Source organism: Cygnus atratus, chromosome 1, assembly GCF_013377495.2.
Source record: "Cygnus atratus isolate AKBS03 ecotype Queensland, Australia chromosome 1, CAtr_DNAZoo_HiC_assembly, whole genome shotgun sequence".
Lineage (NCBI taxonomy): Eukaryota > Metazoa > Chordata > Aves > Anseriformes > Anatidae > Cygnus > Cygnus atratus.
The window spans coordinates 60,859,874-60,887,471 of NC_066362.1; the positions used below are offsets into that span (position 1 = coordinate 60,859,874).

The following is a 27,598-nucleotide window of genomic DNA, read 5'->3' on the forward strand; positions in this document are numbered from 1 at the left end:
AAGTGCAACTTCAGACCTCAAGTATCAAAGCAAGGTCACTAAGAGAGAGCACAGGGCCTGAAAAGCATTAGCATACTCAAACAGTAACACTCCCAGTCCACTGGATGCTTTCCTGAATGAAATACCGTTATTATCCTTCACCTCTCCACCCATTTAGGTTGAAATGTCTTCAGTATATATTACCTAGTTTTTGAATTTTTCATCTCCTGCAGGAAGGCTGTAGACTAATCCTCAAGTATCAAGGCAAGGTCAGCAAGAGGTAGTAGAAGAATCTGGCAAGTAATATTTTTTTTTCCACACAAAAGAACATGCCCATCCCTTGCAAGCAAAGAAATCCTTTGCTACTCAAAGTTCAAGGAACCAGTTGTCCAGACTTAAGTCTCATGAGAAAGCAAGTGGCTTGGCTTTAGTCTGAACTTCCCATCTGACTGTTCAAATTCTAGGTATACAAAAGCAGCACACATAAATCAGAAACAACCAGAGGAAGACTGTCTAACATACACAATAGCTACTAACGGATCACTGTTTTTAAGTAAAGGGAAAATAAGCCTTCTTTCACATAAGAAAAGAACCTACAAATGCTGTTCTCTACTGTAGTATTGCTATTCATTTATATGTCAGTAGATAAGACGAGTACAGATAATTTGGAATGGTGGATTCAACAATTTCATGATTGGGCTGGAATGCCTTGTAGGAAGAGATTACTGAAGTCCAATACCTTTTGTATTAGGTTTATGTGTCAAGGTTTTGGTAGAGGGAAGCTGCAGGGGTGGCCTCCGTGAGCAAAGCCCAGCAGCTGCCCCATGTTAGTGAAGAGCCAGCTCCAGCTAGCTCCATCCCACTGCTGGCCAGAGCTGAGGGACATGGGCCACACCTCTGAGAGAACATAATTCAGGAAGGGAAAAACCTGCTGCGCAACAGCAGCTGGGAGAGGAGTGAGAAAAATGTGAGAGAAGCAGCCCTGCAGCCCCCAAGGCCAGCACAGGAGGGCAGGAGGCGCTCCAAGCACGGAGCAGAAGTTCCCCTGCGGTCTGCGGAGAGGCCCCTGGTGGAGCAGGCTGTCCCCCTGCAGCCCATGGGTCCCACAGGGAGCAGATCTCCACGCTGCAGCCCGTGGAGGAGCCCCCGGTGGAGCAGGTGGATGTGGCCTGGAGGAGGCTGCGGCCCATGGAGAGCCCCCGCAGGAGCAGGCCCCGGGCCGCAGCTGCAGCCCGTGGAGAGGAGCCCCCGCAGGAGCAGGGGGTCTCGGGGGGGGCTGCAGCCCGTGGGGGACCCGTGCTGGAGCAGTTTGCTCCTGGGGGATGGACCCCGTGGTACAGAGCCATGTGGGAGCAGTGCTTGAAGAGCTGCTGCCTGTGGGCAGCCCCCGCAGGATCAGTTTGGGAAGGACGGCATCCTGTGGGAGAGACCCCACAGGGAGAAGGGGCAGGCAGTGACCCTGAAGGAGTGGTGGAGAAGCGTTAAGAACTGACCACAACCCCCATTCCCCCGTGCCGCTCTGGGGGAAGAGGTAGAATAGGGTGGATGGGGGGGAAGGTGTTTTTAGTTTCTCACTGCTCAAGTCTGCCACTGATAGGCAATAAATTACATAAATATCCCTATGCTGAGCCTGCTTTGCCCATAACAGCAATTGGTGAGCCATCTCCCTGTCCTTATCTCAACCCACAAGCTGTTCTTTTCGTCATATTTTCTCAACCCGTTCTGTTTTTTTTTGGGGGGGAGTGAGCGAGCATCATGGTGGAGCTTATCACCTACCCATGTGAAACCACCACAACTTTACAGGAAACACTGTCCCTGAAGACTGCATGGTTGCACGAACCCATCCAAGGCACTGGGCTGCTCTTCTCTGCTACAGCAGCACAGTGTTGGTGGATCAAGTATTAGAGCCAGGTCAGTCACCTGAAGGACTGCTGCACCTTCAAAATCTAATAGCTGCTTACTCAAACTATTCTTGCTTTTTTCTTTTCACCACTTTTACTGTTATCAAGCACATCCATAGCATTTTGGATATTGCTTAACTGCTGTTGTTGATCTCATTGAAAGAACCCTGGTTTCAGCAGGAAAAAAAAAAACAACACACAGAAGACAAAGCACTCTTGATTCAAGACTTTATTTTCACATCCCCTTTATAAGAGATAATCACATGAAAAGCTATCTTATTAAAAGACTATATACTCTACCGTTATATAAAATTTCAAGTATAAAAGGTAATGAATGCAAATCTTGTATTCATTCTTGCTAGTATGTTTAGACACAATATCTTCTTTCTTTTCCAAGCTCTAAAATTGCTAAAAATTGTTTTTTCAGAGATACACTTATACTCTCCCTGAATAAATACTGTGGGTACTCTTCTTTTTCCTTCTCCGCTATCCTATTTCTGAGCAAGAACTCAGCACATCCTCTTCTTCAACTCCCCCTTACATCGACACCCACAAGCTTCTGTTGCTATGTCTCAGAAAGCACTTGCAGGCATTATCTGGTACAAGGAAGAAGAAAAAGCACACATCTTGACATCCAGTAGGAAAAAAAAAAATCAACAAAAATGCTGGAACAGATGAAAAATACTAGGGCTATTACAGCATGTTCCCCGTTATTAGGAATGCAGGGCTATAGACAATTACAAGGGGTATAGGCTTTTCTCCCCTTGACTCCTGCTCATTACATGAAAGAGCAGATCCCCAAATCCTTTTTTGATTTCCATTTTGCCTCCAAAAGACCTGAGAAGATGTATAGACAGTGAGTCCCTACTGTGTCTTACCAGGAATGAGAAAAAGAATACTTAAGTTCTTGAGGTAGCAGAGATCAATTAGTAATGTGACAACCTTAATTGTCCAAAAACTGTAGTGACTACCTCGGGGTACGGTTTCTCAGAATATTAAACTGAGCGTGGCTGTTGCTCTGAAGAAAAGGTCCCAACCTGCCTCCCGCAACTGCCTGACCATATACTCCCCTTGTGTCTGTCACCAGATCTAACCATCAGGCAGCCACACATCAAGTCAGCTAAGCAAGCTGATCAGCAGCAAGTTAGCCCCTGCTCAACTCACTTTTTCAAACAGACTTCAGAAACCCTGACAATAAGAGTCTTAAACGTAAGTAAATAACTCAAGTGTTACCAGTTACAGAAATACCTCACTATTTACCAAATACAAGCTTAGTGGAATTTTTAAGATGTGTTATTCGAAAACACTGCTTTATTTCATTTCTAACCTATTTTGGCTTTCTAAAAATGACTGCTCAACAATAGGAAAGAGACGTCACTTGAGCAATCTTAGGCTGACAAAACACACACATAAGATTGTATAGGCCTTACTACTAAATTTCAAATCACAGATGAGAGATATTCCTATTAAAATACTGAGCAAAGAACTATCTAAGTGGTAGGCACGTACTACAATAAACTTTTCAGTTTACAAGGTCTGCAGTTGCTGCTTTCATTTCTGTGTATTTGAGCTTAACAACAAAACCCAAAATATTATTGCCCTAATTGTCGAAATTAATTAGCCAAGGTGCAAGGTATGCAAAGAATGGTTTTGCATACCCCATTCCAAGAATGCAAAGAGAAGCATTTTTGCCCAGCAAGGTGATGGGGTACAAAGTCAATTTGGCAAACTTTAATTTTCTGTTTAGTCATTAACTCAAGCCTATACTATGCAACTGGCGCAAGGATGTTACATAGGCAATATTTACAGGATAAAACAATGAAAGTACTGAAGATGTCACTGCCACAGCTAAATAGTTCTCTAGTACTTCTGAAGCCACAACTGCTACTCCTTCATGGAAGATATGAAAGTAATTAATTAGGCATAGAAAGACAAAGTCAGCATGACAGTACTGTTGTCAGACTACATGTCAGACTACTGTAGAACAAAAACAGCTAAAAAATTAAGTTTGTTTGAAGGAGAGTCTAAAACTTAAATGCAGTAAGCTTTTAAAAAAATGAACCTCTTAAACCTTTTAAAAAAATGAACCGGTTAGATATTTTCCCTTCTTCAAAATGCATGTAGTTGCATACATAAATATGAACACGCAGTCATAAAACTGACCAAAATAAAAATCAACATGGAAATGTGGAAAGAACCACCAACTTCCTCTTAGTCTTACCATGATAAGTATGGCAACAACTCTGGAATCACAATGGGAACTGTAATTTTAGGCTTATGCAGGGATTTACTCTGATAATTAAATAATTTAAAAGAAGTGGCAGACTTCTATTCACTAAATATTAGAAACATACTGCCATAAAACAAATTACACAAAAAACACCCAACAGGAAAGTATCCGAGCTTTTATTTTCTCCATATTTATTCATTTTCCAAAGCAAAGTATGTTTTAAGGGGAACTATTCCTATAAGCACATTTCAAATAGAATACGTAAATACACTATTTAAAAAGAAAAATCAAAAAAGAAAAACATTTATCTCTAGCAAGTATTCCTTCTCTTAGGGCTACCAATTTTCTCCAGAAAATACTTTTTCATACAACAACCTCAAGAATGACAATGCTGCATGCCATTAACACACAACTCTGCCCCTCTTTGATTGCTCAGGCATCTTTCAGTCTTATGAGATCTTCCTCTAGATTAATCATTACATCACACACTAAAAATATAAACATTCATTATATAGGTTTAGTATTCCCGAATGTAATTGATCCCTGTTCCTTTTAAATTAAGTAGTGTTTCTCTGACGTGATGTGTCACAGTAATACAAACATGCAGATAGGTATATGATCTATTTTAATTTCCAAAGAGCTTTCTAGTGATCAGACTTTCTGGACATCCAGAATCAAAACCTAAAGTTTGATACCCATGGTAGTGCCATCCTTGCAGCAGACACTTTTAATGCCAACACTCAAGCACATTCTTCCATTGAGAAAAAAAATCAATATAAATAGTTTCTCTTTGAAGTACCACTGCTTTTCATTCACCCAAAGCACAGAGGCTAAAATAAATAAAAATCAGCAAGTGACATCTTGTCAAAGAAAGCTCAGCTCCACAGAATGGATTCTGAAAAGTAGAAATGTAAAAAGAAAGCCACGAGCAACGGAACAAAGCTATCTAGTTATATAACAATACAGGTTTGGGTATGGGTACACAAAACCTTCCACCTACATTTAGGGATGTATTCAACTTAACCACCATGGTACCTGAAGTCTCACGGAAACAACACTGAACTTATTTGCACATTGATTCTAATTTTCTAATTTGAGTCCAATCAGAAAATGAATTGCTAAGTTTTTTAAAGTGAACATATACATGTTTCCAAAGATCTGGTGTATTAGTACAATCAAATTGCTACATTGAAGTAAAGAGAGAAAGGACCCCTACTTTCATAGAATACTTTGACAACTGAGTATTTTGTATAATCAGCATAATCATGTATCTAATCATCTATGCTTATGAAAAGGTGGAACACTGATTTTCCATACAACGATTTTATATAACTATTACGAATCCGGGCAGGGTTCATGCTGCAGTCAAAATAAGTACAGGCTCAGGATTTCCAAAGAACTTCACATGCAAAAATGTCCACCGAAGGCAAACAACCTTTTCATCACCAGATAGGAGTGTCACGAGACACACAGACTGGCTTACCACCATGAATTACATGTAACAGCTTTATGAGAGAAGTACTTTTGCTAGTAATAACTTTGTGACAAGGCAGAGTTAACATCACTGAAGTACGTGGGATGTATTCCTTCTGTTTAGTATCATCCATTAAGCGCGCACACAATTTCTCTCTCCTTCTTATGCAATAAGAGATTTCTGCTTATTCTTCCCAACTATACTGATCGCATTAAGCTGCTTTAAAAGAATATTTACAGTTCATTTTTGTCCCCACCCTTTTGAAAACATTGTTTTACAGAAATGAAGGTCTGAAGGAACCTACATCATTTACTGTAGATTTTTATCAAAATAAGCTGCCCCAATAAGATCAGAAAAATCACATTTAAGTAAACTACGGCAAACCTCAAAACTAAACAGTATGTCAGTGAGAGCCGAGAGAAAAAAGCCTTTAAAAGCTGCAGTGGCGTTTGAAGGCCTTATTTCAGTGTGAAAGTGATTAGATGAGATAAACCAGGATGACACCAGCAAGTGAATCATGACATATGATTTATAGGAAAGCAAGAAAAAGAAGCCTACAACAATCTGACCTGAAAAGCATCTCTTCAGCACTTTAAAACTAGCGATCAGCTCAGGAGTCCAGGACTGCCCCGTGCTGCAGCTCATGCTCCCACCTGCCTCCACTGCACCCCCAGTATGCCCAGCCTGACACACCACAGAAGAGGGAAACCAGTTGCCTGGTCTTACAGAGATGGTGTCTGAAGTAACTGCTAGAAGCACGATGAAGTAAATGAAAACTATCCTGCCCTCCCCACAACTGATGCAGAAAAAAAAAAAAAAAAAAAGCATTAAGACTGGATTTAAGTAATTCTAGGAAAACTGGTTTCTTTGTTATATATTGTCTACACACATGTGCTTGCCTCAACTTTCACTGGTGTTATTTTCATCTTTCTCTTCCTCCATGCCAACTTGCACAGACTAATTCTGTCTCTACCTTAATGAATCATTGCAGGTGATGCAGTTTAAGGAGTGCTGAGTCCCAGTTCCTTTGGCCACAGACAATACAAACCAGTCTTGGTTACACTGCAGAGTTTGTACCAGGTTTCTTTTCCTGGTAGGTAGCAAGGTCCTTTTGTGCACCAAACGCACAAGCCGGCTATTTGGTTCTAAGGAGAGGGCAGTGGACAGTGGAAGAGGATGAAAAGTAGGAAGTCAACTGAATCAAAAGCTGTCTTTGAAGAGAAACTGAGGCTCTACCTACAGTGACAAACAAATTTCAAGAAGCAGTGACACGATACAGCTTGCATTGATCTAGCAGCCGGCAGCCACTGGAAGAGGCAAGCTCCTCATTCACTTCCAACCGAGCACTCCCGTTCCCTTTCTCAGCCATAGCCCCAGCACTAGTCTGGTTACAAAGCACCTTGTTTTCACTTGCCTATCTGACAGAAACTAACCTAACCAGTTCAGTTCCCTCTTTACCAGGTCACTTTACAGCACAGACAGCTATCAGAGCCAGCCTGTGAAAAGGAGCAGGACTGCGTAATCTGGAGAGGGGTGTAAGAAGCAGGACTGCCCTGTCTGGCAGCGGAAATCGCTAGGCTGGTCAGGGCTATGGGGTAACCTTACCCTCATTGTGCACTGATGCTTGGACTAGCAGGGGTTAATGGATTGCCAACAGCTTACACAATCAGGTTGCAGGGAGAGATGTTCTTCTGAAACAGACCTGAAAAACAGCCTAGAATTTAACCATATGATCTGCACAACACAGAAAAAAAGATGTTATCATGTCCAAGAGATGTGTGTGTCGGCACTGGACGCCAAGTGAAGCAAGCTCTTTTTAGATAGCACAGCATTTATGATGGTCTTACTCTGACTGCCTTTAGATAACCTGATCCTTCTTTGAAGTATTTAGTTTTATCAGTTCCTTGAGACCAGGTAGCTGTAGATCCAGGTGCAAGAACGGCTGAGGCAGGTACCAGGCAGAGCCATGATTTTATGCCACTGTCCACGTTGTTTGCCTACAAAACTGTCTTTCCAGTAACTCTAACGGTTTCTAAACCACAGGATGGCTCTCCATAAAGAAGAACAAGATCAGAGAGATGAACTTTCAGACTGTTTCCCACCTCGTAGTTTGAGAGAAACATGATGACCATTCTGAAAATGTGTAGACACCTGCCTGCTTTTAATACAAGGAATGTCGCTTGATGCCAAGTTGTTGGAAGACAAGACTTGATGTCTTTGTTTGTGTGCACACACGTTTTGTTTGGCTGGGTTTGTTGTTGTTGCTGTTCTGGGTGTGGGGTTTGGAGTTTGTTTTAGAACACTCACAATACTGACACACTCAGCAATTCTTAAATTCCAGAAATACACACACACAAGCCTTAGAAAAATCATTTAATGTCATATTCTTTTATATGAAACAAATCTCTTTAGCATTAAGTATTAGGCCAAACAATCTGTTCAGGTGATTAAGAACAGTTTTTGATCCACTTGGCAATCTCGTTGGTATCTTCAGCAGTTCCATTTCCTTCTCAACAGCTCAAAGCGTTGACTGCTCCTCACCAGTGAAGGGCCTGGACTGCAGCCTCCTGCAGAGCGCTGCCTGGTAATTCCGCTTGCCTAATACAGACGAGCTGTTTAGAAAGATCAGGTTGCCTAATAGAGACAAGCTGTTTAGAAAGATGATGCACGCACGACAAGTACTATCAGTACTCTGTTACTTCATGCAGTGCAGTCTGTACATCTTTCAACATCCTGAGTAACGCTGTCAGTAGACACCATCAGACCTGTCCCAAGCCCAGTCACAATAAAAGCTATGAAGGTGAACAGGTAGAAAACCCACAAAGGCTTCTTTGCCTGAAGGGACTGATCAGGAAGCTAACAACTGGGGTTTTTTTTAACCTGTGCACCTGCATTAGGAAACGTCAGGCATGATTTGAGAACACAACTTTCAGTTAACAACAGGGCAGTACCCTTTCCTAGCCCCCCGTTCTAGCACCAGTAACCAGCGTTAGCACAAGCTTTAAGACTGCACTGCTGCAAATCCCTTATTCCTGGGTTACTTGCTGTGGGGCTATTTATACAGACTGCAGCAGCAGCAAGTTCGTTCAGGCTGCTTTATGCACCTTTTAATTGGTGCCTTGAACTGAACACACTGTATCACCTCACTGCTTTAAAAGTTTCTGAATCAGATTGGTGATTGGTTTTAAAGACTTCCTAACACTCACCAGAACACTCAGGCTCTGCAGCTGTACCTAAAATGAATTTATTTCCTTCAAAATTCAAATCATTAAATATTTCCCCTCCCTTAAGAAAAAAAAGCAAAACTCAAAGACATTTTTATACTCTTTTGCCTCCCAGTTATGTAATTCCCCATCGTCTACAATCTTCTTCTGCCACTGCTAAGAACTTACTTTTTCCCTTGATCAAGCTTTTTAGCAAGCACAATAATTTCTGCATTTTCTAACCACAACACAGAATAACGCACAATGGCTTCCAAAGCTTTGAAATACCTTACTTTTATATGGCAAATAAACTTGAAGTCAATAGCAAGCAGAGACAGACGCTTCATTTTTGAAGAAATCCGAGAGCAAACTGGCTCATCATCACTGCTCACCATCCTCATTTCAAACGCAGATGGAGTAGTTGATTACATTAACTTCTATTTAAGCTATGATACAAGCAAACTGTTTCAGATACACAGATAATGAGTTTAAATATCAGATGTTATGTTGGCTGGCTGGCAGAGCAGTAAGCAGAATAAGCTCCTTCAATCAACTGGATAATGCCCATAATTTAGAGATCTTTATTGGATTTTCAGCTGCTTATAGAGGTCCAGAGGAACATACCAGCAAAACTGCATCCCTGTAGTCCATGACATATCAATAACTTGCTTCTACACATTATTCTATCTACAGTAATCTAACTTCAATCCTCCTCAGATGGAATTAATGAAGCATAGTTATTTTCAGACCACATGGAAACTTCAAATAGCGCAGAACAAAGCTAAATAGAGTTTGGGGGTTGAGTTACATCAGCGCTAAGGTTTAATTTTATCTGTATCAATTATTTTTATTCTGGTTACAATTTAACACACTGATTTTAATCTCAAACTCTAAACAGTTCAGATCCAGGTTACTGAAAGCAGTTTTGCTCTTTCATAAGCTATCTAAAGTCATCTACATTACTTGAAAAGGTAGAATTCTACATCTTTTATTCTAGATTGCGTACACAAACACTTTTAGAAGTAATCTTTATATCACAGTCCGTGCAACTCAGCTCCAGAGCTTTTGGAAGGGAAAAAAGATATTATCTATATATTAATCTGGCCTATGTATATGTAGCTCTTACGCCTTCTTTTTCTTCATAGTAGGCACAACACAGTTAACATGTGAACAAGGATACACACAGGAAAATATAAAGCAAGAATCAGAGGATCTACTGCAAGAGGTCCCCTGAAAGCAAGTACATTTACTATTCCTGTAAAAGTTACCAGAACCATCAAGGTTCACTTATTGTGGGGAAAAAAAAGTTAATTCTTTAGGACAAAAATTCTAGCTCAAAATTTTCTTAGTTGTTTCTATGAGTGAAGATAGGAAGCCTGCCAAAGAGCAACACGTCCATGTTGACACGTTTTGGGTGTCAATACGACAAGCAGTGATTGTATGAAAATGTTTTGATATGTCTTTGCAATTCAAGAATGAAAGTACACATCATGGGTCTCAGGCTTTGTCTGCGAAGGAAATCTGCACCAGTACACACTGTAGACTGACGGGCCACGACACAGCTCTGCAAGAGCACCTTGTGGCTGTGGCGAACAGCAAGAGGATCTTGACGCAGCAACGCAGCCTCAAGGCAAAGGCGGCTAACGGTATCCTGGGCTGCTTGAGGCAAAGCATGGCCAGCAGGGGAGGGAGGTCATCCTTCCCTCTGCTCAGCACTGGTGAGGCTACGCCAGGGCACTGGGACCAGTGCTGGGCTCCCAGTACAAGAGGAACAAAGACTCACTGGAACGAGTCCACCTTGAACCAGTCCAAGACCTTTTGGAGTAACGCTAACACCTCACAGTTGTTGCCTTTCTGGTTTGAAGGTGGCAGTAATGGTTTCCTTTTCTTTTCTACCTCTACTAAGATAACCCGGAAGTTCCGAAAACACTTTTATGGACTCGTTAACAACAACTAGTAAATACTTCACATGAGGAAAGAACTCAATCCTTCACCACCATTTCCTAGATAAGGGATTGGAGGTCAACAATCTCCAAAGAGCATTAATTTAGTCCAATCATACACTGACTGCAAAATATTAAGCCATTTTCTTACAATTCAATTACAGAATCACAGAATCGTCTAGGTTGGAAGAGACCTCCAAGATCACCCAGTCCAACCTCTGACCTAACACTAACAAGTCCTCACTAACACTAACAAGAGCTTATCACTAAGCTCGACATCTAAACGTCTTTTCAAGACCTCCAGGGATGGCGACTCAACCACTTCCCTGGGCAGCCCATTCCAATGCCTAACAACCCTTTCAGTAAAGAAGTTCTTCCTAATATCCAACCTAAACCTCCCCTGGCACAACTTTAGCCCATTCCCCCTCGTCCTGTCACCAGGCACGTGGGAGAATAGACCAACCCCCACCTCGCTACAGCCTCCTTTAAGGTACCTATAGAGAGCGATAAGGTCACCCCTGAGCCTCCTCTTCTCCAGGCTGAACAACCCCAGCTCCCTCAGCCGCTCCTCGTAAGACTTGTTCTCCAGACCCCACACCAGCTTCATTGCCCTTCTCTGGACTCTCTCGAGCACCTCGACGTCCTTCTTGTAGCGAGGGGCCCAAAACTGAACACAGTACTCGAGGTGCGGCCTCACCAGAGCCGAGTACAGGGGGACAATCACCTCCCTAGACCTGCTGGCGACGCCGCTTCTTATGCAAGCCAGGATGCTGTTGGCCTTCTTGGCCACCTGAGCACACTGCTGGCTCATATTCAGCTGCCTATCAACCAGTACTCCCAGGTCCTTCTCGGCCAGGCAGCTTTCCAACCACTCATCTCCCAGCCTGTAGCTCTGCTTGGGGTTGTTGTGCCCCAGGTGCAGGACCCGGCACTTGGCCTTGTTGAACCTCATACAACTGGCCTCAGCCCATCAGTCCAGCATATCCAGATCCTCCTGCAGAGCCTTCCTGCCCTCGAGCAGATCGACACACGCGCCTAACTTGGTGTCGTCTGCAAACTTACTGAGGGTGCACTCAATCCCCTCATCCAGATTACGTAAGAGAAGTTTATTTATCGGGTTTTTTTTCTTAGTATTTTTTTAGTTTGATGGTCAGCGGTATGTAACACAGTCAAGCTACTTGAAGAGTGACGTACTACTCATTCATTATATTGCAAAGTTGGGGACTTGTCAATCTAAATATATCTATAGTCAACTTTCCCTAAAAATAAAGTTCTTACTTTTAGCAGCAATTCAAACCTCGGAATTGCATAGGACAACCTCAAACTGTATATCTATCTTCAAAAAACACAAGAATTAAGACTGGACATGATGATGCCAATTCAGAAGTTCCATCCAGAGAAAGATACAGAAAGCTGTATTTCAAATTAACACTGAACATCACTTACCTTCTGCACACCTTACAGTAGCTTCCATCAAATCAAAAACTCAGTTATGAGTCTGTATCAGCATCAGCAAGCTTACTGGCTGCAACAGAACACAGATCTTCCACATATAATTTAAAAGAGATGGTGACCACACAATACTGATTATCTGACCATACTCAAAAGCTAATTTTTTTTCATAAGTTTTCAACTTTTTCATGATTTTTGCCTCCTTTCTTTATCCCACTCCAGCATAACAACACTGTGCAAGACTATCATCAATGACAAAATGGAATTAGATGCAGTGCTATCCTATGAAAAGATACCGATTGGGCAGGACCCGGCAGATTTCACAGCCATTCAAGTCAGAGACATGCATTGACAAATGCTAGAAAAATAAAAATGTCACAAGGGCACTGATGTGCAATAAACAAACAGAACTGTACAGTTAACCCATATCTGTTCCTTAATGTAAGGAAACAAATTCTGGGAAAACTACCAGTTGCATATGAGGCATGTATTTACCTTTGTAAGGAGCAGATAACTACCCCACATTAACATGTCAAGCAGTGGCACCAGCAGTGGTAACTTCCTTTCACCAATATACAAGATTTCAATTTCTCTTACAGTAACGAGCCTGTTCAGTGTCCAGTAACAGAACCAGCCAGCTGGAATTAAAGAGTTTTACACTTGTACAAAGCAGAGGGCTTGAGTTTTCTTCTTTAGCCAATAAAGTTATTTCCGCATGCAAGTAAGGGCCAGGAAAGAGAACACACAGTATGTTTTCATTTTGCAATGCTAGCTGAAACACCAATTCCAAATGACAAAATTAGAATTTAACCTTTACTAGTAAGATGTAAAAGCAAGAGGTAATGTTTGCAGAAGTATTTGAGAGTTATTTCTTTGCTTCAGAAAATTCTGATCTAGACAGATGATAGTCCTAACCCTAGTTCATACCTAAATCCTTCATAGTGGAGGTCCATAATGCTTCAAGCACTACCGCCTGACCACACTGGAAGTAAGAGCTACAGCTCAGGCATTTGCTTTCACTGGGTTAAATAAGGCACTCACTTTTCAGTAAGGATGCCAACCCAGTCACTCAATACCAACAACTAACCCACTATTCTTCCTTAGCAAGAATAAGAAGAGCATTCTAAGCTACTGCTCCCGAGTTCATTACAAGATACAGGAGCAGCACATTTCACCGAAGCGTTAAGAGATTCACAACGATGTCCCCAGAGGTCCTAGCAACTGACACAGGAGAGCACAGCATCAGAGGCAGCAAGCTGCTGCTCACTTTCACAGCACGTCGATGTATCCTCCGTGCAGACAAACACTGCACATGGAACTCAACTTGAGATTTAACAGACTACATGCATACAACATTTTTAGTAGCGTGCTTTTGGTCCTTTCTTGAACAAGCAACAGAGCAGAGAGAAATGCCTGGACAGCTCATCTGGGCTTGAGACTGTGGCCTGCCAACATGACACACCATCATGAAATAAAAAGGGAAAAAAAGCTCTGTCCTCAGAGGCAGACTGGTGACATTCGCCTGGGCACACTGTCACGTCAGTGTGACCATCCTTCTGGTAAGGTTCCTAAACCGCCCCGTACCGCTCACAGATCTGCCCTCAGTATTCCTGAAAGGCACGTGTTAGGTTCTGCAGCGACCATTCCACTTTTGCTTGCTCTTGATGCTGAGTTTTGCAAATCAACTGGATGATGTTATCATCTAGCAAAAAGATAGGAATATTTTTTTGTTACTGAAACAAAACTAAAAACCTGTATCACTGGCAAGCCAACCACAAGTTTTACAAGCAGCTTTGGATAATAAGACACAGCAATTCCTCTGGCTGCTTTTCATTTACACAATTTGGCCTTTGTTTATAGGCCCTCATACAACAACATCCAAAAGGAAAATGTCAGTCTATTCAGAAAATACCTGCTGATAACTGGTAAGAATGACAGATCAGATCAATCCTACATCCTGAATACCAAAGACTTCATTTCTCAGAATGTCACCTTTCCTTGCACTCATCTTCATGATGAGTGCTTTAAGAGCTTTTAAGTGATTAAAGCATTAATGTACATGGAAGAAATACGATTAAATTTATGAAATTAATTTGCCAAGCTACCTGCAATGTCAGCTGATGGTTTCAAATGAAAATAAATATACTTCATACCACAATGTATTAAAAATTTAGAGCAGTCATCCTCACTCCAGTTAGCTTTTAAGACAGAATGATATGGAGGAGAAGTTTGGTGGTTGGTTTTTTTTTTTTTTTTTTTTTTAAAGCTTTCTTGCTTTTGTAGCAAACATCAGCATTTATGGCCGCCTGAGCAGCAACGAACTCAATATTTTCAAAAAGAAAGACCAATTTTAAAGCCTACTTTAGTTAATGCTGAAGTAATGGAGAAAACAGTATTAAATATTAATTCCATTCAAAAGCAGAACTGACCCGAGGAGATGTAACTAGCCACATAAATCCACATTACCACCATTCAGCAGACATCTGAAGACTATTCATACTCCACAGACTGTTAGTTCTATGTATTTGTGAGCTAATGTTACAATACATTAGAAAGGACTGACAGATGAGAAATAGCCTAGCCATTCTAAAAGCTGTGTGTTTCACTAAAATCTCTCCTCTATGCTGCCAATAAAGCAATAGCAATGTTTTTAAATGAATTCTCATACTTGGGCAATGAAAATACAGGAGTATTTTTCTGTTTTTGAAGCACATACATTGTACCTGTGAAAGTCTTTGCTGATTACTCAGAGTTGTTTTGAGACGACAGTATTTGATTTCAAAATTATGTAGGGCAAATATAAATATTTATATTAAGAGCATGAGTTCATCTTCATCTTGTGCAAACTGTCATGTAAACAGAACAGAGACACTGCATCACATGATCTTTCAAAAGATATAGAAAGTGCACAGAACACTGAACTGAGCATATGAAATCTGCTAACAAATATGGTAACTGTCCATGAAAAGCTAGAAACCACAAATGAAGAGTGAAAACAAAATTAATGTGATTTTGCCCACTGGCAGTTAACAGAATGAAACTCCACTGAAAGGCTTAACCCATTTTATTGCCATTTATTGACATTATTGTTGTCTTAAGAGAGCTCAGCATTACAAACAGCCAACAGATCAAGGTAAGTTTAAAAAAAAAAAAAGGAATATATTTCATATCTGCTAGGTGCTAGTGCAGAGCAGATACAGACGTTAGCGCACCAAGCAGTAGCCTCGTACCCAGAGTTCTCTCACCTCTGTATTCTGTGGATGTAAAAGACAAAACAGAGCCATTTGAAAACATTTTAATTCTTCTGTCAGGTGAAGCAAATATTAGATAAAGCAAAAGGAAAGAAAGATACAAAAGTGCTACGTAAGCACCAGGAAATAACATCTTTGTAACCATAAATTAACTAGTTACGAATTCGCTATTAGTCAGTGAAACTACAGAAAAAACTTGCCGCATCTTCGTTTACGTAATGAAGAATGGGTGAAGAAAAAAACAACGGTATCAGTAAAACTGATAAAGATCAACCACAGCATTACAAAAAACGAAAGGCGTTGTTTAAATCACTAGTGCTGAATCTTCATATTTTTTAAGTAACATTTAACAGGTATTAGAGCTATCAGCATCCTACCCAGTATTTAGAAGCTCACAAAAATCTTGTCACATTCTAATTAAATAAGCCCAATGATGTACTTTCTCCTCGTTTGTCTTAGAAATGTTGACTGGACAATGCCTTTTTTTGTTGTTGTTCTTGTCATGGTTATTTAACCAGAATGCATATTCTAAATCAGCTACTATGCTTTATTCCAGAACATCAAATAAAAAATAAAAAAACAGGCAGATTACAGATCAAAAGGAAAGAAGTGTTAACTTTCAGAGGCATATACACTTCAAACAAAGCCAGTTTTGCAAGAAAACTGTAAAAGGAAAAACTCATACATATAATGCTAGATGTTATTACATAGTTTCAAAAATTGAAGAAATTTGAATACATACTACTGTGCAGTGCTTATTATGGTGGAATACATCTACTTTAATATATATTAATAAGTCTTCCCACTTCACAGATGGGAACAGAGAGGGGGGGGGAAATGGCTTACTCAAATTAAGACTATAAAAGGATTTGAAACAGACATTCAATTACACAAGTGCTAGTCTGGCATCTTTATTGCTGCTAGTTTCTTCTCAGTTTAACCAAAACTAGTCTGGCATCTTTATTACTAGTAGTTTCCTCTCAGTTTAGCCCAAACTGTTTCAGCTGTAGCACTGCTAGCAGAGCCGAAGTCACCTGAAATCACCTAATTCTTTGGCAGAGGACACACATCTCGTTGGACTGGAGCTCAGACCTCCACCTTCCCTCTAAGGAAAGAAGGCCAAACCAAAGAAGAGCAAGATCAACAAACGTGTTGTTTTCCCCTGAAGTCTGAAACATTTCCCTAACATACTCCCAGTTTCCACAGGAAGAATTTAAGACTTACATATCATAAAAGCCAGAAAGTCAGCTCAATAGCCTCTGGTGCCAGATCAAAGCGCTAGTGACCAGACAGCGATTTGTTGATTCACTTCAGGCCCCTGAACACACTTAAGTGTGTTTCATAATTAGTTAGTTTTCTGTGAACAGAAGGTCTGCGCCAAAAGGCGTCTCTAACAGCCTCTCCTCGCACCCGGCACGTTTCTTGGCAGGGCATCACCATACCTCGCTCGTCCCAAGTCCCCTCCAGTTGCGGCCCGGGCGCTTCGCCCTCCCTGCAGGCCGGCGATGAGCGGGACAGGCCGGGCAGGTTCAAGGCAGACCTGCACCTGCAGACAGACACCCAAATGAGGCTCCACAAAGCTGGGTGAGCCACTGACCCCAAAGAGGGCAGTAAGGAAAAAAGCCAGGCACTCCCCTGTCTGTTCCCCCCGCTACCATTTCCTCCAGCAAGGCAGTCCCAAGCGGCGCTTCACAACACCCGGAGATCTGCCCTTGCCCCAGGGGAGCCTGCTCAGCTCAGTAACCCAGCAAAACCCTACCCCGGCAGAGGAATGCTCTCTGTCAGTTTCCTCAGCGGAGCTGCCTTACCAAACAATCAGACAAGCACTGAACCAGCAAGAGAGAAACGACACGAGCATGCGGCCAGGAGCGGGCCGGCCTCTTTGAGCAGCAGAGGGTCGGTGAAGCCCATCGTGCACAACCTCGCGTGTAAAGCGCCAAAACAAAGAACCAATTCAGGCAAAGTAGTCACTATAGCATGTACGTTTCCTTCCTTCCCTGCGGAGAAAGAAAGCCTGCCTTCAGAGTGCGGAGCAGCGCGTTAGGATAGATACATGGTGCCCTCTTCCCAGCTGCAAGAGGGAACCTTCGTTTTGAGGCTGAGGTCAGATTAAGGAGCGACTGGGAAACATTATGTGTTTCTTCAGAGAACAAAAGAAGACATGCTCGAATCTATCTGAAAGTCTAGTACCAGAAAAAACATGTTCTACGTGAACTTTATTGTGATGTTTTGTTTTTTGCAGGTTTATTTTCCCATTTGAGAAAAACGTAACAAGCTTCAAGGTATCTGCAATTTAATTATCCTCGACAGCATATGAATCACTCTTCTTTTCAAATGATGTTACTTAAGGTTTTTTAATAATGAAAAAGCTGTAAAGAAAAAAAAAACATCAGAAGCTCGATGGCAAAGTTCTCCATATCATCAATGAACTGCTCTAGGACAGGGGGCAAAGAGAAGTTGATTCTTTCAAGATGGCTTCAGAGAGCACAGAATTAATCCTGAGAGCAAGAGCCATCAATTTAAAAATGATTACATATAAATGTAATCCATTGGGGTTTGTGTTGTACCTATGGACGCAGTTCTGTTACACTGCATATACAGAGGAGGGCAGCGTTCCCTTCACTGCCCTCTAACCTGCCCAAATACACGTTGATTTCTGTAAACACGAGTAGTCAAAACAGATACAGCCGTTATGACCACTAAGTTTCATTTACACAAAACGCCAAAGATGCAACTGCACGTAACGCTGAGCAAAGGTGGATGGGTTTTCTTTCTTAACTCTCTCCGCGAGGGAGTGGAGAGGGCACAACAACTTTGCTGGTGCAATTATGAAATATTAGGAAAAGCTACCAGTTTTTGAAGAAAAGGGATGCTTCCCTTCTTTTTCCCTATTGCTCTGGCTTTGAAGAATAAAACACTTCCTTAGCTCCATAAAACTCTTTTTAATGTAAGAAAATGACACGATAAAGGTTACAAGCATTTTAAAAGGCGAAGACTGCTTGGGGAGTGAGATCACTGCGGCTGGCACTGACACGTGGGACGGTGCCTTACCCTACCTGCCACTGGGGCACGCTGGAAGCTCAGCGCAGGATCGCTCACAAACAAAACACCACTGGAGAAGCGCCCCAGCAAGGTTCCCAGGGGCACGTGCGTTTCTCAATTCTCAGTTTGACAGACTGGCTTCTCTCTGCTCCGTTACGGCCAGTACAGTACCAGTGCAGTTTGACAAAGTAAACAGCCTCTCAAAGCCAACTCTACGATAATCTAGTTTGGAAGCATTACGGACACTACTACGTGGTGCAGACAAAAACTGAATTATATGCTTAAAGGAACTTCAGCTTGTTCAGGCTGGTCTTAAATCTAGCCTACGAGAATAAGTGACATCTATGCAATGCAGTTATATCTAGTCAAACACGTGTCACGGACAGAAAAAAAAAAGGACAAAGACTTCAATGCTGACAACAGGATTTCTGCAGACTCCAGACATATTCTAATAGTTAACTGTAAGTTACACACACACATACACACACAACACATATATTTTTAACTTTACGCAGACAATATATCACAATAAAAGACACGAGTGAGAAAAGAAGGCAGGATGTGGTTAACCTAATAACTGTGGTAGAGCATCAAAAAAATGAAGGGAGACAGGGGCAGAAGGAGAAGGGTCATGCATGGTATCATTTGAAGACAAAGCCCAGAGCTCAAATAGGTGTGAAGAGCTACTGAAAAGACTCAAGAAAAAGTTGAGCACAAGACAACATAAAGGAGTTTTTCTGCTGTTTTATCTGGAGTGTATTCTAGACAAGGCAGAAAGGGGGAGGCAGCTTAATGGGACACGTTCATTAAAGAAAGAAAAAACAGGTAAATATGGAAATTATATAAAATATAACTGGATGTGCCCCTCTAAAAGATTTGACAGTCTGTCACATCAAGTCTCTAGAGTCTCTTCTCCCTGGCAAACCATCCAAGGAAGTGCTGAAGCCTACAACACACGCAGCCACATGTAATGCTCTTTTGTTCAGCAAAAGGTAATTACACAAGATTGTGGCCAGGTGCTAGGTCCACTTACAGAGTAACTAAAACCCAGAGCGTAGGTTCATAACCTCCTAAGGCACATGGAGACGTTTGCTTTTACAGAACAATTTGCCAGAAGAAATAAAATACTTATTTGTTTACGGTGATTAATGTATTGACAACAGTAATCCAAAAGAGATGTTGGAAGGCGTACAGCGCAAGGAGAAAACCCAGAAGAAGGATCCTGTGCCACGCAAAGGGACTGGCACAGCTGTCGGAACAGACCTCGCGCTGCCTGCTGCACGTTATTACCAAGGCGCTCTCTTGACTACACGCAGGCAGGCAGCACGGAGTTTTGTAATCCAGTAACACGCACTGCATATCATGCTAGCGCACCTTAATCAAGCATGGCTTTCCATGTTTCTTAACAAAGTCACATCAATTCCAATCCACAGGCTGGGTAAACAAAGAAAAGAAAGAAATCAAGCGAGCGAGAATCCAGTTCCCCCAAAACTTCAGATGTTTCGGACCGGGTATTTTCTTTCACAAGCTACGTAACAGACCTCAGATACTGTCAGACGGAGGGAAGGGAGCTCCCAGGGCAGAGCACAGCTGGGAGCGGATAACAGTCTCCCACGATCCCGTCCCTTTGTCACGGGTCCGCGCGAGCGTGCGGCTAAACCCAGAGCAATGCAGCAAGAGGGCTGCTGCCAGCTCCCCCTGGCACACGCGGGGCTGCAGGCGACCGAGGCGGCTCAGCGCAGGCACTGCTCTCCTGCCAGCCGCATGACAGGGCTCAACGCAGGAGCCGCTGGGGATCTCCGGGCAGATGATCGAGACTTTAAAGAGCTGCGGAGTGAGCAGTCCTTCCCACCCCCGTGTCAGCCAAGCCTTTCCTCCTCTTAACCACTTCGGAAACCAGCTCGCTCGTGCTGCAGCAATATTAGCACACAAGACCGGCGTTTCAATTAAGCTCGCATGCAAAGCGAGCAATTCCCAGCACAGGCTTGCAGACCGACACACGTGTAGAGAAAGACTTGCTAGAGACAGCCTGTGACCCTACAAGGGCCTTCAGACGATGCCCCAACCTTTCCTACCAGAAGCGACCCTAAGTTTTGACAAACTTGTGTCAAGCCACTGTAATGCAAAGGAGCCGCCGCGCTCCCAGCTTCAAACAACAGCACCGGCGAGCGCAGCAGCCGCCTCATTAAAAATGTTAATGAGGAGCTGTTTGGGGGAGGCACGGCGATTGTGTTTTGCCTGTTGTTTTCTTTCCAGTCCTTGTAGCTCTTTTTATAGTTTCTCTTACAGCCTCCTTTGACGCGAGGGGACCCCACACACAAAGAGCCAACCAACTCTACCTCCGTCCAACCAACAGCCCAAACGCCGCGAGCGCTGCCTCCTTCCAGCACGGCGGTGCTCAGCACCCTGCCCCTCAGCACCCTGCCCCTCAGCACCCTGCCCCTCAGCACCCCTGCCCCTCAGCACCCTGCCCCTCAGCACCCTGCCCCTCAGCACCCCTGCCCCTCAGCACCCTTCTCCCACCGCCGCAGGAGGACAAGGGGGCGGACAGCGAACCGGTGCGGGGAGCCCAGGGGACAGGCGGGTGGCGCGGTGTGACCCAAGCCGACCCAGGCCAACCTGGGGGCCCGGGGCGCCGCCGAGCCGAGCCGAGCCGTGCCGTGCCGTGCCGGCAGGGGGCGGTGCGTGCCTGGCAGGGGGCGGTGCGCCCCCCCCCCCCCCACTCCCCCCCCCCCTCCCTCCCCCCCCCCCCCCCCCCCCCCCCCCCCCCCCCCCCCCCCCCCCCCCCCCCCCCCCCCCCCCCCCCCCCCCCCCCCCCTCCTCCTCCCCTCCCCCTCTCCTCCTCCCGCTGCCCCCCCTGTCCCACCCCGCTCCCCCCCTCTTTCCCCCCTCTCCCCTGGGGCCCCCTCCACCCCTCCCCTCCCCCCCCCCCCCCTCCCCCCCGCCCTCCCTCCCCCCTCCCTCCTCCTCCCCCCCCCGCCCAGAGGCACGGCGCGGGAGCGAGCGGGACGACGGCGCGCGCAACGTGCGTCACCCGCTCTCCCCCCCCCCCCCCCGCCCCGCGGGCGGACGCGGCACCGCGCCTGCGCGCCGCCCGCAAAACCGATCCGCACGTCTCCCCCCCCCCTCACGAAGAGCAGGACGGAACCCGAGCGTGCGCGGGGGGAACGGGGGGCGCGGAGCGCGCTCCCATTGGGCGGAGGGAGGGGACGCGCACGTGCCCCGGCCGCCCGACCCCCCTCCCTCATCCGGGAGTGGCGGGGCGCGGGGTCGGGCGCGGGGAGGCACGCGCTGCTCCCCCCCGGCCGTGTCACGCGGGGAGGGAGGGGGAGGGCAGGGTGCCGCGAGGACACGGAGAGAAAGAGCGCGCCGCGCGCCCCTCCCCCGCCCCCCTCCCCGCTCCTTACGTAACCGCGGCGGAAGCGGCCGAGCGGCGCCGAAGCCGCCCGAAGGCCGGAGCGTGCCTCCGGGCCGCCGCGCAGGCGCAGTGCCGGTAGGGGCGTCGAGGCCGGGGCAGCGTCCCCGTGGCGAGGGGATGGGGGGCGCACCCTGAGGCGGGCACCGTGAGGCAGCAGCAGGCAGGGCCAGCCGTCGCCGTCTCCTGACACCGGTTCTGTGAATAGAACCAAAGAATCACGGGGCTTGGAAAACTCCAAGACCATCTGGTCCAACCATCCCCCTACCGCCAATGTCAGCCACTAACCATGTCCCCAAGCACCACTTCCAACCTTTCCTTGAACACCCCCAGGGACGGTGACTCCATCACCTCCCTGGGCAACCCGTTCCAGTGCCTGACTGCTCTTTCTGAGAAGAAATGTCTCCTCATTTCCAACCTGAACCTCCCCTGGCGCAACTTGAGGCCGTTCCCTCTGGTCCTATCACTACTCATCTGTGAGAAGAGGCTGACCCCCAGCTCCCCACACCTTCCTTCAGGTAGTTGCAGAGAGTGATACGGTCTGCCCTGAGCCTCCTCTTCTCCAGACCAAACAAGCCCAGTTCCCTCAGCCGCTCTTTCACAGGACTTGTGTTCCAGGCCCTTCACCAGCTTCGTAGCCCTTCTCTGGACACGCTCCAGGGCCTCGATGTCCTTCTTGTACTGAGGGGCCCAAAACTGATCACAGTACCTGAGGTGCGGCCTCACCAGAGCCAAGTAAAGGGGGACGATCACCTCCAGGTCCTGCTGGCTGCACTATTCCTGATACAAGCCAGGATGCCGTTGGCCTTCTTGGTCACCTGGGCACGCTGCCGGCTCATGTTCAGGCAAGCATTGACCAGCACCCCCAGATCCCTTTCCTCTGCACGGCTTTCCAGCCACTCAGCCCCAAGCCTGTAGCAATGCATGGGGTTGTTGTGGCCAAAGTGCAGGACACGGCACCTATCCATGTTGAACCTCATCCCATTGGCCTCTGCCCATTGATCCAACCTGTCCAGGTCCCTCTGCAGAGCCTCCCTACCCTCTGGCAGGTAGACACTTCCCCCCAACTTGGGTGTCATCTGCAAACTTACTGAGGGTATAGTATGTACCAGGACATTTTCTTACAACAGATACTGCTTTCCTTTATTAACCTGATTCAAAAGCACATCGAGTTATTCATCTAATTCAAAAGCACATCAAGGAAAATACATATTAGTGGTAGGGCCTGAAAGCTCTTGCAGAAACATTCACAAGTAATAACAACATGACAACAACTGGGAGACAGCTGTTCACGTCAAAGTTGTGCAACAACACATCGGTACTTGTAGCCACGTCACAGTCTGAAAACACACAGTTCCTGGCTCCTTAGTGTGCTGCTTCCTAGGCTGTCACGTGCTGAGTGTTATCTTGGAGCTGCAGTTACCAGCTGCAGTGTTAACTTTATCCAAATTGGCCATAAAAATGCACACGTGTTGTGTTTCCCGAGGCCTCTGCGAACGACAAACCCCCTAATCGCCTTGGTAAAGCACACCGCTGGGTATTCCTGTAAGCAGGGGGTGAGGCTGTGTGATTGTGGAGAGGAGACCTCGTTTTGCAAAAGGTTGTTCTGGCGTTGCTCGATTTCATGAGGAAGTTTGCAGGTGACACAGAAAAGGTTTGCCCAGTGGAGAGAGTACAAAGAATGAGGAAACAGGACGGGCTCAGCCCTCTGCAGGGACTTTCCCTGTACCAGCCTCGAGTACTGCAACAAACCCAGGTTTCTGTGAAAAGAAGGAAGTTACAGCCTCAGCCACGGACAGCGAAGCTCACCGTTTAACAAGCACTTTCTCTATGACCACAAACAACATCCTTTTGCTGTTGTGATTTCTCTCCAAGCAAGGTGTATCGGTGATCCTGTCCGCTGCATGCACCCTCTAAGCAGGTGGGGGGTACCTGCCTCATCTGCGTCAGGAACGTAGCTTGAGCTGGCTCCATCTCACTCCCGGTCTGATCTGCTCTCCATCAGCTTTTCTCTTTCCAAGGTTTCTTTCCAAGCACAAATACACTTGAATGGAGCAGAGCAAAAGTTCAGAAAAGCAAAAGACCGCACGGTCTCTGTAAGAGAACTACAAAACCGCTTTTAATAAGTATTCCTTCCAGAAACGTGGACGGCCTCATGAAATGCAGTCTAGAAACAGAAATGGCAATGCCAACCTTGACCGTGCGTAAAGGAGCAGGACCGTTCAGAGCACGCTCCCCGAAGTGCTTCAGCAGCACATGCTTTGCTTGCCACAATGCTGGCACCTGAGCAGACCTGGGGCCAGCCTGCAGCCCGCCCGCCTTCCCTCAGCAGCTCCAGCAAGCGGGTTCACCCTCCAAAGCAGCCCCCAACCATCTTCCCACCATCTTCTCCACCAGAACGGGCCCTGCTGAGCGCAGTCCCTGGCAAACCCAACTTTCTGGGATCAGGCTGTGGGATAGAAAGGGCTGAGAGTCTCGGATTATTGCTGGAAAACGTGAGCACTGCCCAGAGGGGATAAGGAGGAGTACCCAGTTCTTTTACTCTGGGACAGGGCCACAAAGGCACTTGGCTGACCAAATCAAGAAGCTTCCCACTAGGTGCAGAGGAATGATGGATGCACTCGAGCTAACATTTGGGGTGAGTTATTTCTGTGGGCGGGCAGTGCAGGCTGGAGAAAATGTCAAGAATGGGAAGCAGGGCTTAGGACTGAGGAACGAGGATGATAGGAAGACGAAACAGTAGCACTGCAGCACATCCTTCTGCGTGCTTGTACCAAAGGCTTGTAATTAGCTTTTAATCAGTGCTCGGGTATAGTTCACAGTTGTATGGGCTGTTACAGAGTCAGGATTGTAGCAGGGTTTGGGTCATGGTGCTGTGTGGGGCACGCAGAGCAGGGACCTTTCCAAGGAGCCAAACGTCTCAAGAGCAGGGGAAGAACTCACGTCCATCAGTCAGGGGCCGCTGGCTCTCAGCAGGCAGCACAGGGCTGGGTGGACACTTACTGGAGCTGCTGCACTCAGCAGCCAAAGGGATGGCCCACGAGCAACCAAGACCTGGAAGGAGCAGAAAAAGAAGTCAGCTGTTAACGGGCATTTTCACAGTAACAAGAAAATAATCAGTTAAGTTGTTGGGAAAACACAGGGGTAAGAGGTAGTTTCCCCATCCTCAGACATTTTTTCAGTATATTTTTGTACATTTTGCAAGAGCACTCCTGTTTTATTTATTTATTTTTATTTATTTCCACATCAAGAGGCTTTAGGCTGCCAAAAAGCAAAGCTCTGGAATAAAAAGCGTTCCAGTTCTCCGCATGAAACTGCCCAGAGTCTACCCAGAATTGGCAGTGTGATCTTTGCATCTGCAGAGAAAATACTGAGTCATGTTGTCAGCCCACACATGTCTAACAAAAATAAAAGCAGCCCAACGATTCAAGATTCACCCCCTCACCACGCAAAGAAAGCACAAGTCATTCAGTCATGCCTCGTGCGTCCGAGACCTTTAGAAAACACCCGGCGCAGGGAACATTCGCCCCCGCGGCGCCCACGCGCCGCTTCAAACCGTCGGCAGCATTTTCAACCCATTCACCACCCGGTCGCGGCGGCGCTCAGTTTAGCATCCTCGGAGGAAGTTGCAAAGACTTAAAGGTTTCTGTTGAAACTAAACACCGCTGCTTACGGTAAACACACCGCAGAGCTTATGTGAGGGGCGTTGAAACGGTGCGACACGTTGTACACCGCGCGAGTCCAAGGAGGCAGGAAAGTGTCCTGTGCTTCCCCGCATAAAAGAAGTGGCAAACTTAAGGCTTGGTTTGTACAAGAAGTTTATGGGCTCTTTTCTTGCAGGAGTTAATCCTGCACACGGACATGGTCTCTCCCTGCACTGTGCTCACAGGGGTGGCACGCAGCAGACCGGGAGGCATTTGCACACGCATCAAGATTTGGGGAATTACCCAGGAAATCCTCCCCCTGCTTCCCCTTCCTACATCTGACATTGTACCCGAGTGAGAAAAAGCAAGTCCCTGCTGTTCACCCGGCTGCTGAAAAGCTCTCTTCCCACTTTGGTGGTAAAAGCTGGTGGAAGCATTAGGGGCTGAGCTTGGAGCGGCCCCGCACGGTGCCGGCGCAGGGACGTCACCGCACAGAGGACGCGGGGTTGCATGAGCGCTGCGGCGCCGGCAGCAACACTGGAGACGTGTCAGGGGCCCAAAGGCCACAGCTAAGTTGTGTTTGCTTTCACACAGCGTGATTTTAATCGGCGCAAAAAGCACCCATTTGCGGTTTATGCGGGGAGTGCTGGAAGCCGGGACAAGTTTACAGAGCAGCTGGGGCAGAGCACGTGTCTGGAGATAAGGGGTGGGGGAGCACCGAGCGGGGAAAGAAAGGGAAAATCTCCTAAACCTGATTTCTCAGCATTTCCTTTATTGCTCAGGAAGGCTACACACTGCGTGGCAGAAGTCTAAGAGGCAACTTTACCAAAACACTGTAATCACCTAACTCCCAATATAGGAAGGGAGGGGAGAGAGCTGCAATGAGCCTGAGGACGAGCTCATCCCAGAGGTGCTGGGTGCATCCTGACGTCCTGGCCCGGGGTGCCCATCCCCGTGCCACCGGCCTGCACCAGCACGGTGGCAGGAGCAGGAGGAGGGTAAATACACCTCGACAGCTCTCAACTTGTTAGCCTTGTAGCTCGGGTACGCTTACTGGAAACTCAGAGGTGCAGCTTGACGATCAGGGAGTGCTATTGCTGGAGAAAATCCTTCATTTCAGCCCTCCGCTGTTTGCCCACTGGGAATAAATACTCCTTATCTGCTCTCGGTTCCTTGAAAGATAAGATAAAAAAAAAAGAAAGGAAAAAAATCACACGAGGACCTTTGTTTTGGAGCACGATTTAGGTGTGGTTTCAGATGGCTGGTTCAGGATGGGATGAGCTGCACGTTAAGGATGTAAGGGAAAGCAGCCAGAGGAGCTCAGCTGTCGCTTTCCACATGTAGCCATAAAGCCAGCCCCAGAGGCCACGTCCCCTCAGCCAGCCCCCGCTGCTGCCGCAGACCCCAGGGGCATTCTCTGCCCAGACCCAGCAGCTCCCCGAGGAGCCCGGCCCCGCCGGTGCTGGGGGACAGGGAAGAGGGAGCCAGACGAGCGTGCAAACAATCCCGTTTGCACCGCAGAGCGTGCGATCGAGCTCTTTGTCGCCGTGCTGGAGCACGCTCCGTCCTGTGCGTTTTCCTTCCCCGGTGTTATCACACACCCCCTTTCCATACACGCCGTATCAAACCCCCTATCAGAACCGGCCTTGTCAGGACAGGGGCTCATTTCTGCTCGCCTAATATCTGCCTGCCAGCTGCGTGTTTGTTTTGTTCAAAAATTACAGCCAGTCATAAAATCTAAGTGCAGAACCTGCAGCTGCTGTTGAAAATAAAGCTCAGAGCCGCCAGAGCAGCACCGCGGCGCTCAGGACCGAGCAGACAAGGGCTCTCCCTGGCCAGATCCACAGCCCCAGCGCCCGAGGGGCCTCGTGCATCGAGCCCAGCACCTGGTGACGAGCCCACCAGCGGGCACCTGCCCTGCGCGCCGCTCACCTGCCCGCCTCCAGCTGGGGACAAAGGACACGGAGGAGCGGGGCGAGCGCCTGCCCGGGAAGGAGGCAGGCGGCAGCTGGAACAAAGCTGCCCGGACGGACGGGCTCCCCCGTGCCTATTGTTTGGCCTCTT

At 46.3% G+C, this 27,598-nt stretch overlaps 1 protein-coding gene across 1 annotated transcript in view; it reads right to left on the bottom strand.

Annotated features, from left to right (window-relative positions):
- Positions 1 to 27,598, bottom strand: part of KDM7A (lysine demethylase 7A) — a 76,645-nt gene that overhangs the window by 41,365 nt on the left and 7,682 nt on the right. Inside the window, exons 6-8 of the mRNA XM_050714077.1 lie at positions 26,589 to 26,706; positions 24,834 to 24,944; positions 23,700 to 23,934 (exon numbers count right to left, since the gene is read on the bottom strand). Coding sequence (XP_050570034.1) covers positions 23,700 to 23,737 — 38 coding nt within the window. The 5' untranslated portion in view covers positions 23,738 to 23,934; positions 24,834 to 24,944; positions 26,589 to 26,706. The remainder of the gene's footprint in view (positions 1 to 23,699; positions 23,935 to 24,833; positions 24,945 to 26,588; positions 26,707 to 27,598) is intronic.